At 36.2% G+C, this 21,867-nt stretch overlaps 1 protein-coding gene across 1 annotated transcript in view; it reads left to right on the forward strand.

The window, feature by feature from the left end:
* The window catches only part of LOC104846752 (phospholipid-transporting ATPase ABCA3-like), a 160,954-nt gene that overhangs the window by 66,266 nt on the left and 72,821 nt on the right, over positions 1-21,867 (forward strand). The window contains exons 11-15 of the mRNA XM_010598550.3: positions 3,346-3,475; positions 11,076-11,230; positions 11,468-11,623; positions 11,935-12,145; positions 19,076-19,226. Of these exons, the coding sequence (XP_010596852.1) occupies positions 3,346-3,475; positions 11,076-11,230; positions 11,468-11,623; positions 11,935-12,145; positions 19,076-19,226 (803 nt within the window). The remainder of the gene's footprint in view (positions 1-3,345; positions 3,476-11,075; positions 11,231-11,467; positions 11,624-11,934; positions 12,146-19,075; positions 19,227-21,867) is intronic.

Genomic DNA, 21,867 nt, shown 5'->3' on the forward strand with positions numbered 1-21,867 from the left:
TGGAGCCCTGGTAGTGCAGTGGTTAAAGCTTTCAGCCGCTGACCAGAAAGTCAGTGGTTTGAACCCACCAGATGCTCTGTGGGAGAAAGACGTGGCAGTTGCTTCCATACAGGTTATAGCCTTGGAAACCCTAAGGGGCAGTTCTACTCTGTCCTGTAGGGTTGTTATGAGTTGGAATCAACTCAGTGGCAACAGGTTTGGTTGGTTTGGTCTTCCACTCTTTGTGTACATCCAACTTTCTAACCTTTATCATTCTGAAGAACTTCTTTTAACATTTCTTGCAAGGCAAGTCTAGTGGTGACAAATTCTCTCAACTTTTGTTTATCTGAAAAAGTCTTTATTTCTCCTTCACTTTGGAAGGATAATTTAGCTGAGTACAGAATGCTAGATTAGTGGGATATTTTTTCCCTCAGCACTTTAAATATTTCACTCCATTCATGCTGACATGAAATCTGGCGTAATTTTTATACTTGTTCCTTCATAGGTAAGATGTTTTTCTTATCTGGCTTTTTTCAAGATTTTCTGCAATTTGAATATGCTATGCCTGGATGTAGGTTTTTTTTTTTTTTTTAATCCTTTTGGTGTTCTGTGGGCTCCCTGAATCTGTGGTTTTATGTCTGTCAACAATTTTGGAAAATTCTCAGCCACTATTACTTCAAATATTTCTTCTGTTCCCTTCTTTCTTCTCTTTCTGGTATTCCCATTATGCATATTACACTTTTTGGTAATTGTTTCAGTTTCTGGATATTCTATTCTGTTTTTTCCATATGTTTGCTTTTCAGTTTTGAAAGTTGCTACTGACATATGTTTAAGTCTGCTGATTCTTTCCTCTGCCATATCCAGTCAGTCTTCATTTGTGTTGCAGTGTTTTTGATTTCTCACATTCCCTTTTGAGTATTTCATAGTGTTTCAAACTCTTCACTAAGGTTACTCATATGTTCTTGGGTGTTTTCCACTCTTCTCTTTGGTGTCCTTACCAAATCTGTTGCCTTTGAGTTGATTCCAACTCAGAGCAACCCTATAGGACAGTGTAGAAGTGCCTCATAAGATTTCCAAGTAGTGGTTGGTGGATTTAACTGTGGTCTTTTTGGTTAGCAGTCAAGCTCTTAACCACTGCACCACCAGGGCTTCTGTTAAAATCATAGTTATTTTAAATGTATGGTCTGATAATTCTAATATTTCTGCATCTCTGAATCTGCTTCTGGTATTTCCCTGTCTCTTTAGGCTTTTTCTTTTTTCTTTTTTTTTTTTTTTGCTTTTTAGCATTCCTTGTAACATTTTGTTGAAAGCCAAACATAATGCATTGGGTAAAAGGACCTGCGATTCTTTCAGTTGTAAAGTTCTGTTGATGTTGATGTAGTGATAATAGATGTGTATGGGTTTTTATGTGTGTGTAAGCATTCTATAGTCTGGGCCTCAGTCTTTTACAGAGCCTGTGCCCCTGGGTTTCGATTCCACAAGTGCTTCTCAGCTTTTTTTCTCCACCCCTTATGTGAAACAGGAAGGCTCGAGGGGTCTGGAGTTGAGTATTTCCTTTCCCCCACATCCAGTGTTAGGTGAGGCTGTAATTGGGTATTTCCATTCTCCTACTTTGAAGGTTAGATGGGAATGGGGCTGAGTGATTCACCTCCTCCAAGCTGGTTAGGCTTTAATAAAACTCACCTTGTATAGGCTCAAGTAGAGCAATTTCCTTGAGAGCAAACTGTTGTCAAGGAGAACAGAGCATTATTTCAAAATGCTTATCTTTCTCCTCCCCTGATAGAAGCAGGAGAGAATTTTTCTCAAGCTTCACAGTGAAAACTTGGAGCTCCTGGATGTGAAACTCATGAAAGTATGGGGACCCCCAAAACTGTGCCCCCAGGAATTTTTATCTCTCAAGCTAGTTCATACTCAACCTTAAACAATTAGTCAATTACCTTTTAAGTATTCCCACCCACAACTGGGTCCAGCAATGGCAACAGTGGCGATCTCTGCTCCCAGTAATCAGTGATTCTCTGCATTTGTTTGTCAATCTCTCCAGCTTTCAGGGCAGCAGTTTGCTCTGTGATCTCAGTTCTCTGATGGATCTAAGAAGAGTTGTTGATTTTCAGATATTCAGCTTTTTTCTTATTGTAAGAATGGGAGGGATTACTTCCATCCTCCTGACATGCTGGATAAGATCCTGGAAGTCCCAACTGGTTGGTTTTTAATTGAAGGCTTGGGAAATTAATAGCTCTATTTTGGACATAGGAAGTTTAGACATTCGTCCAAGTAGAGATTTCAAATAAGTAGTTAACATCAGTCTGGTACTCAGGTCTAAGGTGGAGATAAGATGAGGACACTTAGGGAGAAAATGTATATAGAAGCCATTTGAGGCTTAAAAAAAAAAAAGGATTTTATTTTCTGTTATATAGATTCAACATCTAATGGGTTGTGTTGTTGTTGTTATTGTTTTGGTTGCCATCACGTTGATTCCTACTCATGGCTACTCCATATGTGCAGAGTGGAACTGCTGCATAGGGTTTTCAAGGTTATGACCTTACCAAAGCAGATCACCAGATCTGTCTTCTGAGATGCCCCTTGATGGGTTTGAACTGCCAACCTTTTGACTAGTAGACAACTGCTTAACTGTGCCACCCAGGGACTGCATACATTAAATATGAATGACATGTGTTTGAATCCCAGCTCTTCTACTTAAGTATTGTGTTTCTTAAACTGTTTTCACCTAGTTTTCATTAAAAACCTAACCGAAATTTTCACACTAGCATATATAATACCTAGTGTGTGCTCCGCGTAAGTGGATGTTCATGTACCATCTCTCCTTGAAGGTACCTGTCTTTTTTTAAAGTTCAGGCTAGTTGATGGCCCTGAAATCTCACCTTGCTGATGGGTTTGAGAAAAGTTAAAATTGTCAATTATTCAGTTTCTTCTTGTTAGAGTAGGACAGATATTCCTTCCAGCTTTTTATATCTTAAGCAGAAGCACTGCTAGCTTAGCCAAAAGAAATTTGAAATGCCTATGAAGTATCCATGTGTAGGTTTTCAATTGACAGTTCTATAAATTAGGGGAAAGACACCTATTAAAGAAGATTGTGGCAGTATCAGCTTCAGTATGGTAATTGAAACAAAGCAGGAGTGGATGAGATTTCTCAGGGGACCTTCGTAGACATACTGTGAAATTCTAAAACTCATAATATGCATTCAAATATTGTTTCTTTTTCACACTTTCATCCTCCTTACTCTTTGATTTTTTTCTTCATGGGACTGATGATGTGGTATTGTTTCTTCTATGGGTAATTGATAAAAGTACTTGTTCTCCTTAAGTGTTAGTGATAGATATATAGTATTTGTGTTTTCCCCCCAACAGGCATTCCAAGTGCAGAACAATATCAAAATAGCTGTAAAAAACTTGTCTTTGAATTTATTTGAGGGGCAGATAACTGTTCTTTTAGGACAAAATGGGGCAGGAAAGTCTACTACTCTATCCATTCTCTCAGGTATGTGTTCAGCTCTGTTTAGAGGGTGAACCATGGGTATCCTCACACATAGATGAAGTTATGACACCTTTGTATACCCTGCTGATGTTGACAGTTTAGTTATTGCAGTGATACATAAAGTTGTTCAGTAATCCACTTTCTTTTTAAGTTGCAAGTAGTTTCTATAATATAAAAGTCTAAAACTGTCATTTATTTTTGGGGGAGAAAAAGAGGACATTATATAATGGTAAAAAGGTCAGTCCAAAAAGAAGACATAGCAGTTCTAAATATGCATTCATTAAACAACACAGCATCAAAATACCCAAAGCAAAAATGAATATATATTAATAAGAAATATGCAAATCCACAGTTATAGTTGGAGAATTCAGCACCACTCTTTCAGCAATTTGTAGAACTACTAGTCAGAAAATAAGTAAGCATATCGAACTTAACAGTGCTATCAGTCAACAGTATCTAATTGACATTTATAGAAAACTCCTCCAAACAACAGCAGAATACAAATTCTTTTTGACCACCCATGGAACATTCAAAGATAGAGCACATCTCAGGCCACCCCCAGGAAGAAATTAGTTTTTCAGACAGAAGGGAAATGATTCCAGACTGCAACTCAGATCAGTAGGAAGAACGAAGAGTACCAGAAATGGTAAAATGCGGGTAAATATAAAAACCTTAATTCTTGTTTATTAAAATTTCTTTAGAAGATTACTAAATGTTTAAGCAAAAATGGTAACAGAGTTCCACTTTTGGAATGGCATTGGGAAGAGATATGCAGACCCACACGCCAGTGAAACAAGCAAAGCTGACAAAAACTACAAAAAAAAAAAAAGCCCAAAACACACATGCAACCATTTTATATCTCTGGAAATTGTACTAAGAACATATAGCAAATGAAGAAAAATTTATTCAAGTAAATCTACTGAAACTCAATAAGACAGCAAGAGTCTATGACATTTGAGCCATGTCTTACTCTGCTTCTTCCCAACTCAGTTGATGGAAGCTCCACTCAAGATGGGTATGACCAAGAAGACAGGACTCCCTCTTCCCTCAGCTCCCAATCAAGCATGACCTTACTTCACTGGGAGAGGAAGGCTGCTAGCATTTCTTGTCCCTCCCAACTCCAAGGTGAAGAGACTAAATTCCTGGTGAGTATAGCTAACAGATTGGTGGCTCCCTTTGTCCATCCAGCACCTATCCATAATACAGAGGTTCTGCCCTGTGCAGCAGGGTGACAATGCTGGATCTCTGATTGTCCTTGCCCCAGATTGCTCATAGGGCAGAGACCACACCAGGAAAGGAAAGCCACAAAGGCCAGAGGCTACTGCCCCACCAAGTGCCCAGTGTAGTCATTGAAAAATTTGCTCAAGGAGAGAGGCAGCCCGTAAGAAAAAATAGTTCCAAAGCTCTCCCCAAAGGAACTGACTTTATTTGAAACACAGCGTGGTGAAGTTCAAGCTTAAGATCAAACTTGAAAGAAATAGCTCCTCTTAGTTAAGAACAATAAGCTAAATCATAGGTCAACTAGTTCACCAGACAGAACTAGGGAAAGAGAAGGTTAAGAAGAGCAAACAAACCTCAAAGACTGGCCTTAAAAACAGCCCCTGCTGAATTTAATTGGATCAGACTGTGGGGCAGTTTGTGCCCCAGGGCATTGTAAAAAAAAACAATACAGCGATCAGTCAGTAATAAGTACAGTCTGTCTAATTTTGTGTAATACTAAATGCTGCATGGGGATTAAGAGATAGATCAGGGAAAGAAACAGTCAAAGACAGCCTTGACAAAATCACTGCCATTTCACAATGTGAGAGGCTGTGCCTTCTGAATATTGGCAACAAAGGCTTCACATTGCAGGAGAAATAGAATTCACTAAAATAGCCTAGCCAAGTCACAAAACACATAAACAAGCCAATGACAATAAAAATAACCCCTAGAGAGGAGAAAGAGGAATAAGTAAGTATCCAGAGTTGCTACAGAGTTGCTAAAATGCATTGTAAAACATCTAGTTTATAACAAAAATTAGGAGAAATGAAAAGAAACAGGAAAACATGACCCATACACAGGAGAAACAGCAGCCAACAGAAACTTCCTGTGAAAGGGATCAGACGTCTGACAACAAAGACATCAAAGTATTCATTATAATATGCTGAGAGAACTAAAGGAAACCATGATTAAAGAAACAAAGGAAGGTATGAGATAGAAATTACAAAAAAGAACCAACTGGGAATTTTGGAGTTGAAAAGTACAATAACAAAAAATGAAAAAATCATTGGATTAGCAGTAGGTATGAATTGGCAGAAGAATCAGTGAGTTTGAAGATAGATTGAGGTTATTCGATTCAAAGAACAGACAGAAAAGAGACTGAAGAAAAATGAACAGAGCCTTAGAGAAATGTGGGGTGTCTTTACGTGATGTGTGTAATGCTAGTGCCAGAAGGAGAAGAAAAAGAAAAAGGAGCAGAAAAAAAATTCTAAGAAATGATCGTTGAAAACTTACTAAATTTTCTGAAAAACATTAATCTACCCATCGAAGAAGCTCAAGAATCTCCAAAATAGAATAAATGTAAAGTGATCTACTCCCCAGATATATCATAGTAAAAATTGTGAAAGACAAAAGGCAAATCTTGAGGCTATCAAGAGAAAAGTGACTCATCACATAAAACGGAATCCCACTAAGATCAACAGCTGACTTACCAGAAACAAGAAGGCCAGAGGCAATGAATGGCATGTTCAAAGTACTGAAAGGAAAACAAAAACAAAAACAAAAACAAAAAAACTGTCAGCCAAGAATCTTACATCCAGTAAAACTATCTTTCAAAAGTGAAGGTGGTAAAGGCATTTCCACATAAACAAAGACTGATAAAATTCCTTGCTAGCAGACTTGCCTTAGGAGAGATACAAAAGGCATTTCTTCACGCTGAAAGCATGTGAACCCAGGTGGAAATTGAGATCCACAGCAGGGGGCAGGAGGGGAAGATGGCACCAGTGAAGGCAGTTATATAATTATAAAAGTATAAATGCGTACTTGTTTTTTCTTAACTGATTTAAAAGCAATTGTATAAAACGTGTGTGCATACTTTTATTGTTGAGCATACAATACATAGAAAAGTAATATATTTGAAAATAATATTATAAATGAGATGAGTAGGAGCAAAATTGGATTGGAGTACGCAAATGACACTAAATGGTGACATGAACCCACAGGAACAAATGAAGAGAATCAGAAATGCAAATTTACCAAACTATAAATATGTACTTACTCTACTTTATCAGCTTCTTTAATAGATATAAAATCATATAAATGATAATTATAACATTTTATTGTTGGGTTGGTAACATATATAGATATAATACGTATAAAAATACCAGCGTAAAAAGAAAGGAGAGGCATTAGAGCTATGTAAGAGTAATGATTCTGTAGTGCTCTGGAATTAAGTTAGTATAAATCTGAAGTATACTCTGATAAGTTGTATATGATAAGCCCTGTAATAACCACTGAGAAAATAATTAAAAAAAATATATTGTTATTGTTAGGTGCTGTCAAGTCGGTTCTGATTCCCTGCCTGGTCCCACACCATCCTCACAATGGTTGTTATACTTGAGCTCATTGTTGCAGCCACTGTGTCAGTCCATCTTGTCCATGGTATTCCTCTTTTTCACTGACCCTCTACCTTACGAAGCGTGATGTCCTTCTCCAGGGACTAGTCCCGTCTGATAACATGGCTAAAGTACATGGGATGAAGTCTCAGCATCCTTGCTTCTAAGGAACATTTTGACTGTACTTCTTCCAAGACAGATTTGTTTGTTCTTTTCGTAGCCCATGGTATATTAAGAATTCTTCACCAACATCATGATTCAAATGTATCAATTCTTCTTAGGTCTTCCTTATTCATTGTTTAGCTTTTAAATGCGTGAGGTGACTGAAAATATCATGGCTTGGTTAGGCGCACCTTAGTCCTCAAAGTGACATCTTTTCAACACTTTAAAAAGGTCTTTTGCAGCAGATTTGCCCAATGTAATACGTCGTTTTATTTCTTGACTGCTGCTTCCATGGACACAGTAAAATGAGATCCTTGACAACTTCAGACTTTTCTCTGTTTATCATGATGTTGCTTATTGGTCCAGTTGTGAGGATTTTGTTTTCTTTATGTTGAGGTGTAATCCATACTGAAAGCTGTAGTCTTTGATCCTCATCAGTAAGTGCTTCAAGTCCTATTCACTTTCAGCAAGCAAGGTTGTGTCATCTGCATATAGCAAGTTGTTAATGAGTCTTCCACCAACGCTGATGCCACACTCTTCTTCATATAGTCCAGCTTCTCAGATTATTTGCTCAGCATATAGACTGAATAAGTATGGGAGAAGGATACAGCCCTCACACACACCTTTCCTGATTTTAAACCATGTAATATCCCCTTGTTTTGTTCAAAAGACTGCCTCTTGATCTATGTACAGGTTCCACATGAGCACAATTAAGTATTCAGGAATTCCCATTTTTCACAATGTTATCTGTAAGTCATTATAATCCACACAGTCAAATGCTTTTGCATAGTCAATAAAACACAGGTAAACATCTTTCTGGTATTCTCTGCTTTCAACCAAGATCCATCTGACATCAGCAATGATACCCATGGTACCACATCCTCTTCTGAATCTGGTTTGAATTTCTGGCAGTTTTCTGTTGCTATTTTTTTTTTTTTATACTGCTGTGACCATTTTTGAATTATCTTCAGCAAAAATTTTACTTGCGTGTGATAATAATGGCATTGTTTCATAGTTTCTGCATTCTGTGGGATCACCTTTCTTTGGAATGGACACAAATATGGATCTCTTCCAGTTGCTTGACCAGGTTGGTGTCTTCCAAATTTCTTGGCATAAATAAGTGTGCACCGCCAGCGCTGCATCCATTTCTTGAAACATCTCATTGGTATTCCATCAATTCCTAGAGCCTTGCTTTTTTTTTTGCCAGTGCCTTCAGTGCAGCTTGGACTTCTTCCTTCAGTACCATCAGTTCCTGGTCATATGTTATTGCCTCCTGAAATGGTTGAACATTGACCAGTTCTTTTTGGTACAGTGACTCCATGTATTTCCTCCATCTTCCTTTGATGCTTCCTGCATTGTTCAATATTTTGCCCATTGAATCCTTCAAAATTGCAACCCAAGGCTTGAACTTTTTCTTCAGTTCTTTCAGCTTGAGAAATGCCAAGCATGTTCTTCCCTTTTGGTTTTCTAACTCCAGGTCTTTGCACATTTCATTATAATTCTTTGTCTTCTAGAGCTGTCCTTTGAAATCTTCTGTTCAGTTCTTTTACTTCAAGAACAAGTTTCAGAGTCTCTTTTGACATCCATTTTGGTCTTTTCTTTCTTTCCTGTCTTTTTAATGACCTCTTGCTTTCTTCATGTATGATGTCCTTGATGTCGTCCCACAACTCATCTGGTGTTCAGTCATTAGTATTCAATGTGTCAAATCTGTTCTTGAGATGGACTCTAAATTTGGGTGGGATATACTCAAGGCTATACTTTGGCTCTTATGGACTTGCTTTAAATATATATACACATATATATGTATATATGTAGTGGAAAATAATTGAATTAAATGTTACACTAGAAAATATCACTTAATGCAAAAGAAAGCAGTAAAGGAGTAATAAAAAGAGTAATAGAGGGACAAAATAAACATAAAACATAGAACACAAAAAGTAAAATGTCAGACATAAACCCAACCATAACAGTAATGATATTAAATTGTGAATGGGTTCATCAATCTAATCAAAAGGCAGAGATATTCAGACTAGATAAAAATAATATCTAACTGTATGCTGTCTACAAGAGATATACGTTAGATTCAATGGGAAAAGATATATCATGCAAACAGCAACCAAAAGAAAGCTGGAGTGGGCATACTAACATCAGACAAAATATACTTTAAAACAGAAAATGTTACCAGAGATAAAGGTAGATATTTTATAATGATTAAAATGTTAATTCATCAGGGTGTTATAACAATTGTAAACATATATGCACCTAACAACAAAGTCCCAAAATACATGAAGCCAAAACTGACAGAAGCGAAGGGAGAAATAGACAATTTAACAATTATAATTGGAAACTTTAACACCTCACTTTCAATAATGAATAGAACAACTCACAAAAGATCAACAAGTAAGCAGAAGACTTTAACAAAACTACACACAAACTAGTCCTAGCAGACATATGTAGAACACGTCATCAAACAACAGAATACATATTCCTCTCAACTGCACGTGGAATGTTCCTCATTATAAACCATACAGTAAGCCATAAAATAAGTCTCAAATTTAAAAGAATTGATATAGCTAAACAGTCTCCAATCATAGTGGAGTGATAATTAGAAATTATTAACAGAAAGACAGTAAATTAACAAATTTTTGGAAATTAAACAACCTACCCTAAATAAACAATAATCAAAGAAGAAATCACAAGGGAAATTAAGAAATAATTGGAAATGAATAAAATGAAGATACAACATCCTAAAACATATGAGATGCAGCTACATCAGTGCTTAGAGGGAAATTTATAGCTGTAAATACTAAATACCTTCATTAAAAAAGATGAACATTCTCAAATCAACAACCTAAACTTCTACCTTAAAACACTGTGAAATGAAGAACAAATCAAGCAAACAGAAAGGGAAATAATATGATGAATATGGAAATTAACGAAATAGAGAATATAAAAACAACAGATAAAATTAATGAACCCGAAAGTTGGTTGTTTGAAAAGATTAGTAAAGTTGACAAAATTTTAGCTAGACTGACCGAGAAAAATAGAGAAGAATCAAATTACCAAAATCAGAAATGAAAAGACTCTGATGGAAGCTAGAAATCAAAAGGGGTGATTGGACAAACAGTATGGTTTTAAAACAACTAAAATTAGAATATTTTGTTAAAAATGAAAATTCTCAAACCAATGTGAAATTGGATGGACTGCAGAACAACAGGGATAAAGTAGGACATATGGTCCCTCTAACTGTAAAAGAAATCTTTGAACATATTTCTCCTCTTGAGAGGCGTTTTTAAACTAGGATTAATTATGTCATACAGTTTAAAGCGATATTTCCCTATTAAACTTGACCAATGGCCACAACTATGGGTAAGTGTTATATAAGTACTTTAAAATTATTCTGTTACTATGTGGTTATCTCACCCAACTTGAATTTAAATTCCTTGAAGATAACATTTTTATTGTCTGGATTTTCAAAAGAGTCTACCAATGTCTAGGACAGGGCCTCGCTTATAACATAGGTTGTAAGTGTTGTCAAATGGCTGATAGGAATGCTGTAATATTCTAATATAGCAAACTTTCATGCTTTTATTACTCAAGTCATTTTTATTCATGCATACTCATGAAAAATTAGAACATATAATTAAACAGAAAAATACAAAAACAAATTATTTCCAATTTTATCACTCAAAAGATAACTACTGATTTTTTCCAAAAATTTTCTTTGTGTGAGATATTGCTAATTTTTATGAGTAATTCATAAGTAGACTATGAAGTCGAGGTGTTAATGAGTAGTATGTTGTGTTCCCTCATGAAAGCTAAACTGTTTGTCTTCTGCTTAATTCTAGGTCTCTATCCTCCTACCAATGGGGAGGCCTATATCAATGGATATGCCATCTCAAAGGACATGGTCCATATCCGGAAAAGCTTGGGCTTGTGTCCCCAGCAGGACTTGTTGTTTAATTACTTGACTGTATCAGAACACCTTTACTTCTATTGTTTGGTGAGCCAAAGATATGTTCCTTTTTCCAATTTTATTCATGTTCTTCAGGTAGATGACTAATTATCAATATTCTTTTTCTTATAAAATAAAAAAAATAGTTTTAAGGAATTCTCCTTTGGACAGAAAGGGAGGCAAAGGGAAAAGACACTATGTAAATGATTTAAGACAAGGGCTAGTGTAAAATGTTTCTAATGAGAAAGTTAGAAGTACCATGTAAACTCTGGCTCCTCTTTCTAGATAAAGGGAATACCTCGAAAGAAACGTCCTATGGAAGTTGACCATATGCTGTCTGCTTTTAACCTGCTAGAAAAGCGTGATGCATTTTCACAGTCACTGAGTGGAGGAATGAAGCGCAAACTCTCCATCATTATAGCACTTATAGGGGGCTCGAAGGTAAAAAAAGAAAAAAAAAAAATCAGCTGACAGAAACCTGAGAGCTTTGATGTGGATCTAACACTGTAAAAGGAACCTACCAAATGACAATCAGACAGGATTCACATTTCTAGTCCAGTTAGTATAATATGGTCACAGGGTTGGCATTATTCCAGCATTCCTAATTCAATTGTAGTCTAAACTTATTATCTTATTTGGACAAGTGACTGAAAAAAGCAAAACTAGAGCAAGCCCCATGATGGGTAAAATACTTAAGTGGCATAGATAGCATTTATTAACAATGATCATGGAACTGTTCTTCTGGTCTTCAGGTGGTGATACTTGACGAGCCGACATCTGGCATGGACCCAGTTTCAAGGAGGGTCACGTGGGATCTCCTTCAGCAGTATAAACAGGATCGTACCATCTTACTGACCACCCACTACATGGATGAAGCTGATGTCCTGGGGGACCGCATTGCCATCATGGTCAGCGGGACCCTGCAGTGCTGTGGTTCTTCAGTCTTCCTGAAACAAATATATGGTCTCTCTCTCTTTTATCATTTGTAGGATACTGATGCTTTAATAATATCCTTCTAACATGATTTTTATTTCATTTTGTCTCTCCACACAAAACTTGAGTGCCTTCCTCTGTCCCAGTAATTAGGGCACAACTATTCAAAGCTATTTCTCACTGTTATGTTTATTGTATTACCTAAAGTTATGTTTATTCCTCCCATCTGACTTCTACTGAAATTGTGATGTGTTTGAATGCAGTTGCACCTCCAAAGAAATTAGATAGATACACAGACAGACAGACGGATGGATTATTCAGTAATATGGAGTCCCTGGGTAACGCAAATGGTTAAGCACTGAACTACTAGCTGAAAGATTGGCAGTCGAACCCTCCCAAAGAGACAGACCTGGAGATCTGCATCTGAAAGGTCACAGCCTTGAAAACTCTATGGAGCAGCTCTACTCTGCACACATGGGGTCTCCATGAGTCGGAATCGACTCAATAGCACCTAACAATAACAATACGGGGGAATGTAGGAAACCAGCTCCTTGTTTCTTGTTTGTCAAACCAGTATTAAATTGCTTCTGTATGAGAAAATCTTTTCTTCCAATCTGTCCTAAATAGCTTCTTCACCTCTTAGGTTGTTATTCGAAGTTACCTACGCATCAGCCTTCTTTGGTCCTCTATGTAAAATTTCAATACCTCATCCCGAGTATTTCATATTTCTTTTCGTGCTCTTTTTTCTTTAAGCACTAGCACTGTCTAATGCAATATATAATTTACTCATTCACCTTGTTTATTATTAGTCTCCCTTCTCTAGAATATATGCTCTTAACAAAAAAGAATTTTTTTTAATTAGAATATAAATTACAGTATAGTGAGTAGATCTTGCATGCTCAGTTCGATAAGGTTTTACAGTTGTATACACTCATTTGACTCCAAACAAAATAATGTACAAAGTATTTCCTTGACTCCAAAAATTTTCCTTGAACCTCTTTCTATCAGTCCCCACCCTTGCACCCCCAGAGGCAGCCACTTTCTGATATTTTTTTTAACCATACTCAAGTTTTGCCTGTTCTCAAATGTCATATAAATGGATTATCCACCATATATATTTTTTTTCTTGTGTATTTCCCTCAGCACAATGTTTCTGAGATGCATCTATACTGTTGCATTTATCAGTATTACGTACATTTTTACTGATGAGTAGTATTCCATTGTATGAATATACCATACTCTTTATCCATCCTTTTTTTTTTCAATACCAATGTGATTTTGTTGTAATATGGAATGTAAGCAGATGTTTCAAATAGACAATCTAACCTTTTAAAAATGTGTGGCATTATTAAATCGTTAATGAAGAAAATCCAAGTGTGATGTGGTAGACACCTAGCTCTAGCCTAGGTGTATGAAGGCCCCACAGCTGGGGTAAGGGGACTGACTGCCTGCAAACCATGTTGGTGATGAGTCCCCCAAATGAAATCAGCTTTATTTTTTAAAAAACATAATATGCTTTACCTTGGTAATGTGCAGGTTAGCTCAATGGATCCAAAGCTTTAGTACTTGCCCCAATAGATCCATTCTTTGCTCTGTTTCCTTGTATACTCCTTTCCTTTCAGTTATGTAGGTTATTGGGTATCTACTCTTTTTTTTTTTTTTTTGATGTTGAAACTATTATCTGTAAATAATGTATCTGTTGTTTAAGCTGATACACTCTAATTAGCCTTATCTTCTCTTTGAGTTGTAACCATCCATTACTTTTTCTCAAAAGAATTTCCCTGTTTAAAAATAAAATAAAGAGATGGAATGAGAGAGGAATGTATATTTATACAAGAATATGATTTCAGAGGTTCCTGCTGAAATCACTGCAGAGCATGGTGTGATGACTGGCTTAAATGCCAAGTGCTTAGAAGGGATATACATGTGGCTTGACTGAGAGGAAGTTAGCTGAGAAACTACACTCAATATGTGGAAGTTATTATTGGTTACTAGCCAAAGGATATATGCATTAGTTCTGCTTCTGTTCTGTTTCAGTCATGTTGTACATTAACTACCCTTCTTGGACCGTCCAGACCAAAAGAAAAATTTAATTTAAAAGTAATGACTCATTTAGTATCTAACTGATTGAGACTGAAACAGTAGATAATTGCCTAATGTGTGCTACAAAATGTAATTTTTTTAAGCAGCCTTAAAAAATCTAGAGGCAAGTAAGAAGAGTTCATCAAAAAATGTGTGTGTGTTTGTGTATATATATATATACATATATATATGTATATATTTAGAGAAGAAAAAGAAATCATGAAAGCTTGAAACTCAGTGTGACGTTCTGCCAAAAATCTTGATGTACCACAGAGTGGAAAACTAATAAGCCCAATGACAGGCTTTAAAGAAAAAAAAAAATTATTATCTAGCCAAGGAATTTTCAAAGCAGCCTAGCCCCAAAAGCACCATTTTGCTTGCTTCATGCATTCCACAAAAGTGCTACCCCACGTTAACAACCAAACGCATTGATAGTTGATTCCAACTCATGGTGACCCCATGTGTCAGAGAGTAGAACTTCTCCATAAGGTTTTCTTGGCTGTAAATTAAAAAAAATAATAGTTTATTTTTTGTTGTTGAGGATATACACAGCAAAACATACACCAATTCTACTGTTTCTACATGTACAATTCAGTGACATTGATTACATTCTTTGAGCTGTGCAACCATTGTCACCCTTCTGCTCTGCGTGTTTCCTCCCTCATTAGCATGAACTCACTGCCCCCTAGGTTCCCATCTAATCTTTTGAGTTGCTGCTGTCACTTTGATCCCATGTAGATTGTTCTTGAAAGAGCTTAATTCTCAAGGCAGACATTCTTTACTAGTTAAGCTAAACTATTTTTTTTTTTTTATTGGTTGGTTTTAAGATAACTTCAGGGGATATTTTTGATTTAAAGTTTAAAGATTATCTCAGGGCAATAGTTTCAGGGGTTCATCTAGCGTCTGTGGCTCCAGATAATCAAATTCCGTGAGAATTTGAAATTCTGTTCTGCCTTTACCCTCTTTTGATCAGAATTATTTATGGAATCTTTGATCAAAATGTTCAGTAATGGTAACTGGACACCATCCAGTTTGTGTCTCATAGCAAAGGAGGCAGTTGTTCATGGAGGCAATTAGTCACACATTCCATTTCCTGCTCCTATTCCTGACTGACCTTCTTCCTCTGTTGCTTCAGGTGAATAGAGACCAATTGTTGTGCCTTGGATGGCCACTTGGAGGCTTTTAAAACCCCAGGCAGTACACGACAAACTAGGAGGTAGAACAGAAGTGCTGAACGTGTCATTAAGCCCATGAACTGGTTCATTCAACTCCTGATGAATGTTTAGGTTGTTTCTGGTTTTCAAATATCATGAATAAATGTGCTTATAAAAATCTTCATTGGGTAAAAAATCCTTTTGGGCAAAAACACCTAGAAATTAAGTTGTTGGTCAAAGGTTAAGTATATGTTTAATTGCCAAAAGATCCTCTGAAGTGTTTGTAATATTTTACAAGCTGACAGCAATGTTTGACAATTCTATTTGCTCCATGTCCACACCAAAGTTTTTGAGTTGTCTTTTGCATTTTAGCTGTTCTAAATTTTTAATTTGTGTTTCCCTGAAGAATAATATGTTGAGTACCTTTTCCTGTATGAATTAGATACTCATGTAAATTCTTTTGTGACGTGTCTGATCAAGGCTTTTGCCCATTACTAAAAGTTGGTTGTCTTTGTTGTTTATTTTTAGGAGTTCTTTTTATATTCAGGATATGAGTCTTTTGCCAGATATATGCATTGGTGAATAATTCTCTGAATGAGTTGCTTTCCTATTCAGTTTTTATTTTACTAAAATTTTCCCCTAAAATTTATTGTGGCAAAATACATTTAACAAGTTTGCCATTTTAGTCATTTTAAGTGTACAATTTAGTGACATTAATAACATTCACCATGTTGTACTACCATCACCACTATTTATCCTAAAGGTTTTCATCACTCTAAGCAGAAGCTCAATATTGCTTGTGCAATAAGTTTCCATTCTCCTTCCCCCCAGTCCCTATAAACCACTAATAAATTTTGCTCTCTATGTATTTGTCTATTCTAGATAGTTCATATAGTGGAATCATACAATATTTGTTCTTTTGTGACTGACTTATTTAACTCAGTGTAAAGTTTTCAAGGTTCATTCTTGTTGTAGCACGTATCAGAACTTTATTTTTCTTTATGACCGAATAATATGCCATCGTATGTATATATCATATTTTGTTTATCCTTTCAGTTTTTGATGGACACTTGGATTGTTTCCATCTTTGACTGTTGTGAATTATGCTGCAGTGTGTACAAGTATATGTTTGAATATCCACTTTCAAATCTTTTAAGTATGTACCTAGGAGTGGAATTTCTGGGTCATGTGATAATTGTATGTTTAACTTTTTTTGAGGAACCTACAAATTTTTGCTCACTTCCCACAAGCAATGCATGAAAGTTTCTAATTTCTCCATATCCTTACTAGCACTTCCTTGGTTGCTTGTTGTCCAGTCTCTGAAAATTGTTGTTTCATATTTTTCCCAATGTTTTAGTTGTTTATGGTGGAAATACGAGTGAGGTCCTAGTAATACCATGAGGGCCATAAGCCAAACTAACCTTCCTTATTGCGGATATTTTCAGTGGATATGTAATTTTTGTTGGACAACTTTTGTTTTTGTTGATATTAAAGATGTCATTTTACTGGCATCTGGCTTCCAGTGTTTCTGATGAGAAATCATTTCATTCTTATCATTATCCCCCTATATGTCCCGTGCCCTTTTTCCTCTGGATACTTTTTTAAGATTTTTCTTTTTAATTGTTTTGAATTTGACTATGGCATACTTGGGTGTAGTTTTCTTCACATTTAATCTGTTTAGTATTGCTGAGCTTCCTAGGTACCTGGGTTAATATTTTCCATACATTTAAAAAACCTATCAACCATTATCTCTTCAAATATTTCTTCTGCCCCATTATCTATTTCCTTTTATTCTGGAACTTCTTACACATATGTTAACCCTTCTGATGTTGTCACATGCATCTTGGATATCCTGTTCTTTTACATTCTATTTTTGTGTTTCATTTTGGATGATTTCTAATGACTTATTTTCAAGTTCACTGATCCTTTCTTCTTCTCTGCCTGATCTTCTGTTAATCCCATTAAAATAATTCTTCATTTGTGATAAAACCCAGTGCCCTCAAGTTGATTCTGACTCATAGCAACCCTATAGGACAGAGTAGAACTGCCCCAGATATTGTATTTTTTTTTCCCAGCATTTCCATTTGGTTATTTTATTATTATGTTCAGTTGTCTGCTGAAATTCCCCATTTGTTCATATCTTGCTTTCCTCTTTTTCCAGTAGATTCTTTAAAATATTTATCATGGCTATTTTAAAGTCTTTGTATGATAATTTCTACATCTGGGCCATCTCTATTTCTGCTTCTATTGATCTTCTCATGTTTAGGGTTACATTTTCTTGCTTCTTGGCATGTTTTGTCATTTTTAAATGAATAGCATTATAAAAAAACAGTAGTCACTAAAGAAGTTACTATGTACCCTCAGAAAAGAGCATGTCCTGTTCTCTGTCAGGCCATTATTGTGGGAGACTAAGTCAATGTAATGTATATTTGAACCACTTTTGAAATGTGTTACAGCTTTATTTAGATTCTACTCACCATTGCCTTCAAGTATTTTAGGAATAGGATTAGGATTTTACCCTTAGCAGAGCTTAGATCTGTGTATGGATGAGACTGCAGAGCTCAGGTTGCTAACCAAGAAGTCAGCAGTTTGAATCTACCAGCCACTCCTTGTAAACCCTATGGGGCAGTTCTACTCTGTCCTATATGGTTGCTATGAGTCAGGATTGACTTGATGGCAAGGTTTTGGTTTTAATTTTTTTGGTTTATACTCCAGTTGCCAGGTTTTTAATTTGATAAGTCCTCTTTGCTCTCCAGCCCTGCTCTCTATTTTCTGCACCTTCTGTGATCTCTTTCTTTCCTGCTGCCCTCTCCCAAGCCTTCAGAGGGCAATTGCAGCGTACTCAGTAAAGGACCGATATGCCTCAGAGGTTTTTTTCTCAGCTATTCTGCCCTGGCCTGAACCCTCAGAATGCTACCGCAGTATTTTCCTTAAAGTCCTGGAGTAACTTGGAGTATTTTTTCTCAGCTATATAGCCCCATTTCTAGTTTCTGGAAAACTAATACAGTGTACTTAGTGAAGGTGCAGAGTGTCTTGGAAGAATTCTCAGATCTCTGGAGTAAGGGATTTTTATCTAACTGACTGGCATACAATCAACCAAACCAAAAACCCATTGCTGTTGAGTAAGGGATTTTTATCTAACTGACTGGCATACAATCAACCAAACCAAAAACCCATTGCTGTTGAGTCGATTCTGACTAATAGCGATTGTATAGGACAGAGTAGAACTGCTCCATAGGGTTTCCAAGGAGCAGCTAGTGGATTCAAACTGCTGACCTTTTGATTAGCAGCCAAATACTTAACCACTGTGCTACCAGGGCTCTGTGGCATATAATAGGGCCCCCAAAATATCTGTTTAATGAATATTAATCTTGTCCTCTCAGATTTCAGTGTCCGTAGGACAGGAAGCTAGAAACCAGAGGCTTTTCATCCTATCTCTGCTTTATCTGATTTTATAAACCAGATCATTATTAGTCCCTAAGCACCTTTATGAGTTGGAATCAACTCGACAGCAGTGGGTTTTTTTTTTTTTTTTTTTTTTTCCTAAGCATCTTAAGGAAATTATAAATGGAGTGTTTGTTAAGCTCCTTAGAATTATAATGAAATGATTTGTGATATGCCATGTCTTCTAGTTCACCCAAACCATGGAAAGTTAAGTACGGTCTCACAAGAGTCTGAGAAATATAAAATTGTTTAATTTTTTCTTCTAAATGGATTTTCATAGGTGTGGGATACCACATAACCATGGTAAAGGAACCTCACTGTCAAGTTGAAGAAATCTCCCAATTGATTCATTACCATATACCAACGGCTACTTTGGAGAACAATGTTGGAAGTGAATTATCATTTATTCTACCCAAAGAGTACACACACAGGTATGGATCCCCAGAATGCTAAATGTTTGATTTTTTTAGGTAGCCAGAAGTTTTTTTTCTCCCTTGGTTCCTTCCAGCTTTGTAAGTAGAGTTTATTTAACAAGTCAAAATTCCAGTCATAGCTGCCTCTTGGACTAGAGAGAGGGATACTGCCTAGAGATTATAGCTTCCTGGTATTAACCAATGATAAGCTATGGGTAGAGTACCAATTTTTTGCTTCTGAAGGGAAATATTAAGATAATGAAAGAAAAATGGCCTAAGTGGCAGATCTTGGAGTTAAGGATGACAAGGACCCAGAGAAAACAGGCAGTTTGATTGTACCAGTTAGCACATTACTCATCAAAGGGAGCCACAAAAAATAATAACTCTACCTGGGATAGCCATCCTATAAAAGGGAAATGGAAACTAAGTACTTATCAGTGACTTTCAGAGAGTATGATATTTTTATCTTCTTGCCGTATACAGGCAAGTACTTGCTTTGGTATTCCTTCAGATTCAAACCAGTTTTCATATTTAAGAAGACTATAAAAAAAAAAAAACCTTGCTTTGGTATTCCTTCAGATTCAAACCAGTTTTCATATTTAAGAAGACTATGGAGGGCTCTAAATTCTCTTTTTCTAGAAAAAAGGGATTCTAGATAGAACGAATGAAGGAAAGTATGCACAAAGGAAACCAGAGTCCTAAATCAAAGAACTGTGAAACAGGAATGTATCACAAAGGAGAAAGAGAAAGCAGGGGAACTACATCACTTGAACTATATTTACTCATTAAATCTGAAAGTTTATAAGAAGCAGCAGCATGGGACAGCGTGTTCAGGCAGCTGAGTAGAAGCAAGACCCTAGTCATAAACTGGAGTGAAAAAAATGAAATACAATAGTGAATTTGAAAGAAAAGAAGCTACCACTGGAGATGTATGGTAGTTGACACATTTAGCAAAGGTAGAAGCTAGGTATTATGTTACTACCTTAAGACATCGTGGTAGCTGTGATCCCTATCTTCTTACTACTCATGTGGACTTGGAAGAGAGAAATAGGAAGAAGCTCCAAGAGGCAAACAGCTAATTGTAGATTTCTAGGCCATAATTTCAGGTATGGAATTGTGGATTCAGTACAAAACAAAATGAAAATTATAAAGTTAGGGAAGAATATATTTGCTCAGAATAAAGCTTTCTCCGATAGGGAGAGTTTTAAACTGAGAAATGGGAGGAAGAAAATACCTATAGATCAGTTATTTCAGAGTATAATATGAAAAAAATGAAAGGATGGTTAAGTTCTTAGTGACTTCCATTCCAGCTAAAATTTTGGTATCGAACAGTAAGTGAGCACTTACTTTCTTCCAGGCATTGTTCTAATATGTATTTATTTGCCTGAAAAAAATAGGGAAGAGAAAAAGAAATACTTTAAATTATATATACTTGTATTTCAATTCATTGCACACATTTTTGGGGGGACATAATTCAATGCATGACAACAATGTTGAGATTCGTTAGGATGAAACATAAGTTTAGGATATGGCAGTAGAATGATATTCAGCATTCCAAAGGAATAGACGTGTGGGAGAGGTATCAGAATAGTGCTGCTTATCAGGGAATATGCATCTGCTCAACGTCCATGAGCTAGAGGGTGGAGACATGCTGGGAACCAGTGGGTAACGTAGAAGGAGAAACAAGTTATGTATCATCGTGTGAAATTCCTACAACTGAATAGGAGGAAATGCATAATATATCCCAGCTACAATATTTAAGCAAGATAACATAATAAAAGGGACAATTCCAGAGTGGTCTTCTAATACATGTCTTATTTACCTTAAAGCTGATTGCCTGACAAGTTCTTTACTTTTCTTGCCATCAGTTACACCTCCTGGAAAAAGGGGGCAATATGAAAGAATTGCTACTCTAATTCTGATAATCAAGAAAATGTTGGTTGAAGGAAAAAAAAATAACAAAAAACAGATACCTAGGGGGAGTTTACCATATTATGGTAAGCTTCTCTGCAGCAAAGAAGGAATCTGGTAGATTCAGATATGTGTCAAAATTGAAAGGTAAATGGAAAAGCAACTTTCCATAAGGTGACTCTGTGAAAGCAAAGATAACCCTAGTATTTGAAACCTTTAAAAAGGAGATTCGGACAGTAAGATAAAGAAAATAGAGTAATACCTAAAATCACTAAACAAGGTAAGTATGAGAAAGTAATACAGAATATCATCTGGAAGTTTATTCTGTTATTCAAAGATAGTTTAAAAAGTAATAATGTCATCATTCGTTTCTCTTAGACTTTGAGGTCTCTTGGCTCCCAAGCAAGGTTGGTTCCTGAGCAGCAAACTTGAAAAGATATTTGAGAATTACAAAAACCGATTTGGTAGAGTGAAAACAAAGCTAGTGTTTAAGATCAGGACCAGCAAGTTAACCAGGAAGAAATGGAAGGGGAATTAGAATGTGAACATGACAGAGCCAGATACAACCTTATGGAATGTGTTCTGCTTTGGCAGGGCCTCTTTGAAGTATCCTGATCCCTTTCCTCCAGTTTTGCCTTCACTTGTCTTAAAGGCATGGGATCTCGAATTTGGAAAAGGGCAATAAGAAAAGAAAAATCTAAAGTTATATCTTGACCAAGAAACAAGGAGAAGCAGCTCCAGTGCTGTC

Source organism: Loxodonta africana, chromosome 12 (assembly GCF_030014295.1).
Source record: "Loxodonta africana isolate mLoxAfr1 chromosome 12, mLoxAfr1.hap2, whole genome shotgun sequence".
NCBI lineage: Eukaryota > Metazoa > Chordata > Mammalia > Proboscidea > Elephantidae > Loxodonta > Loxodonta africana.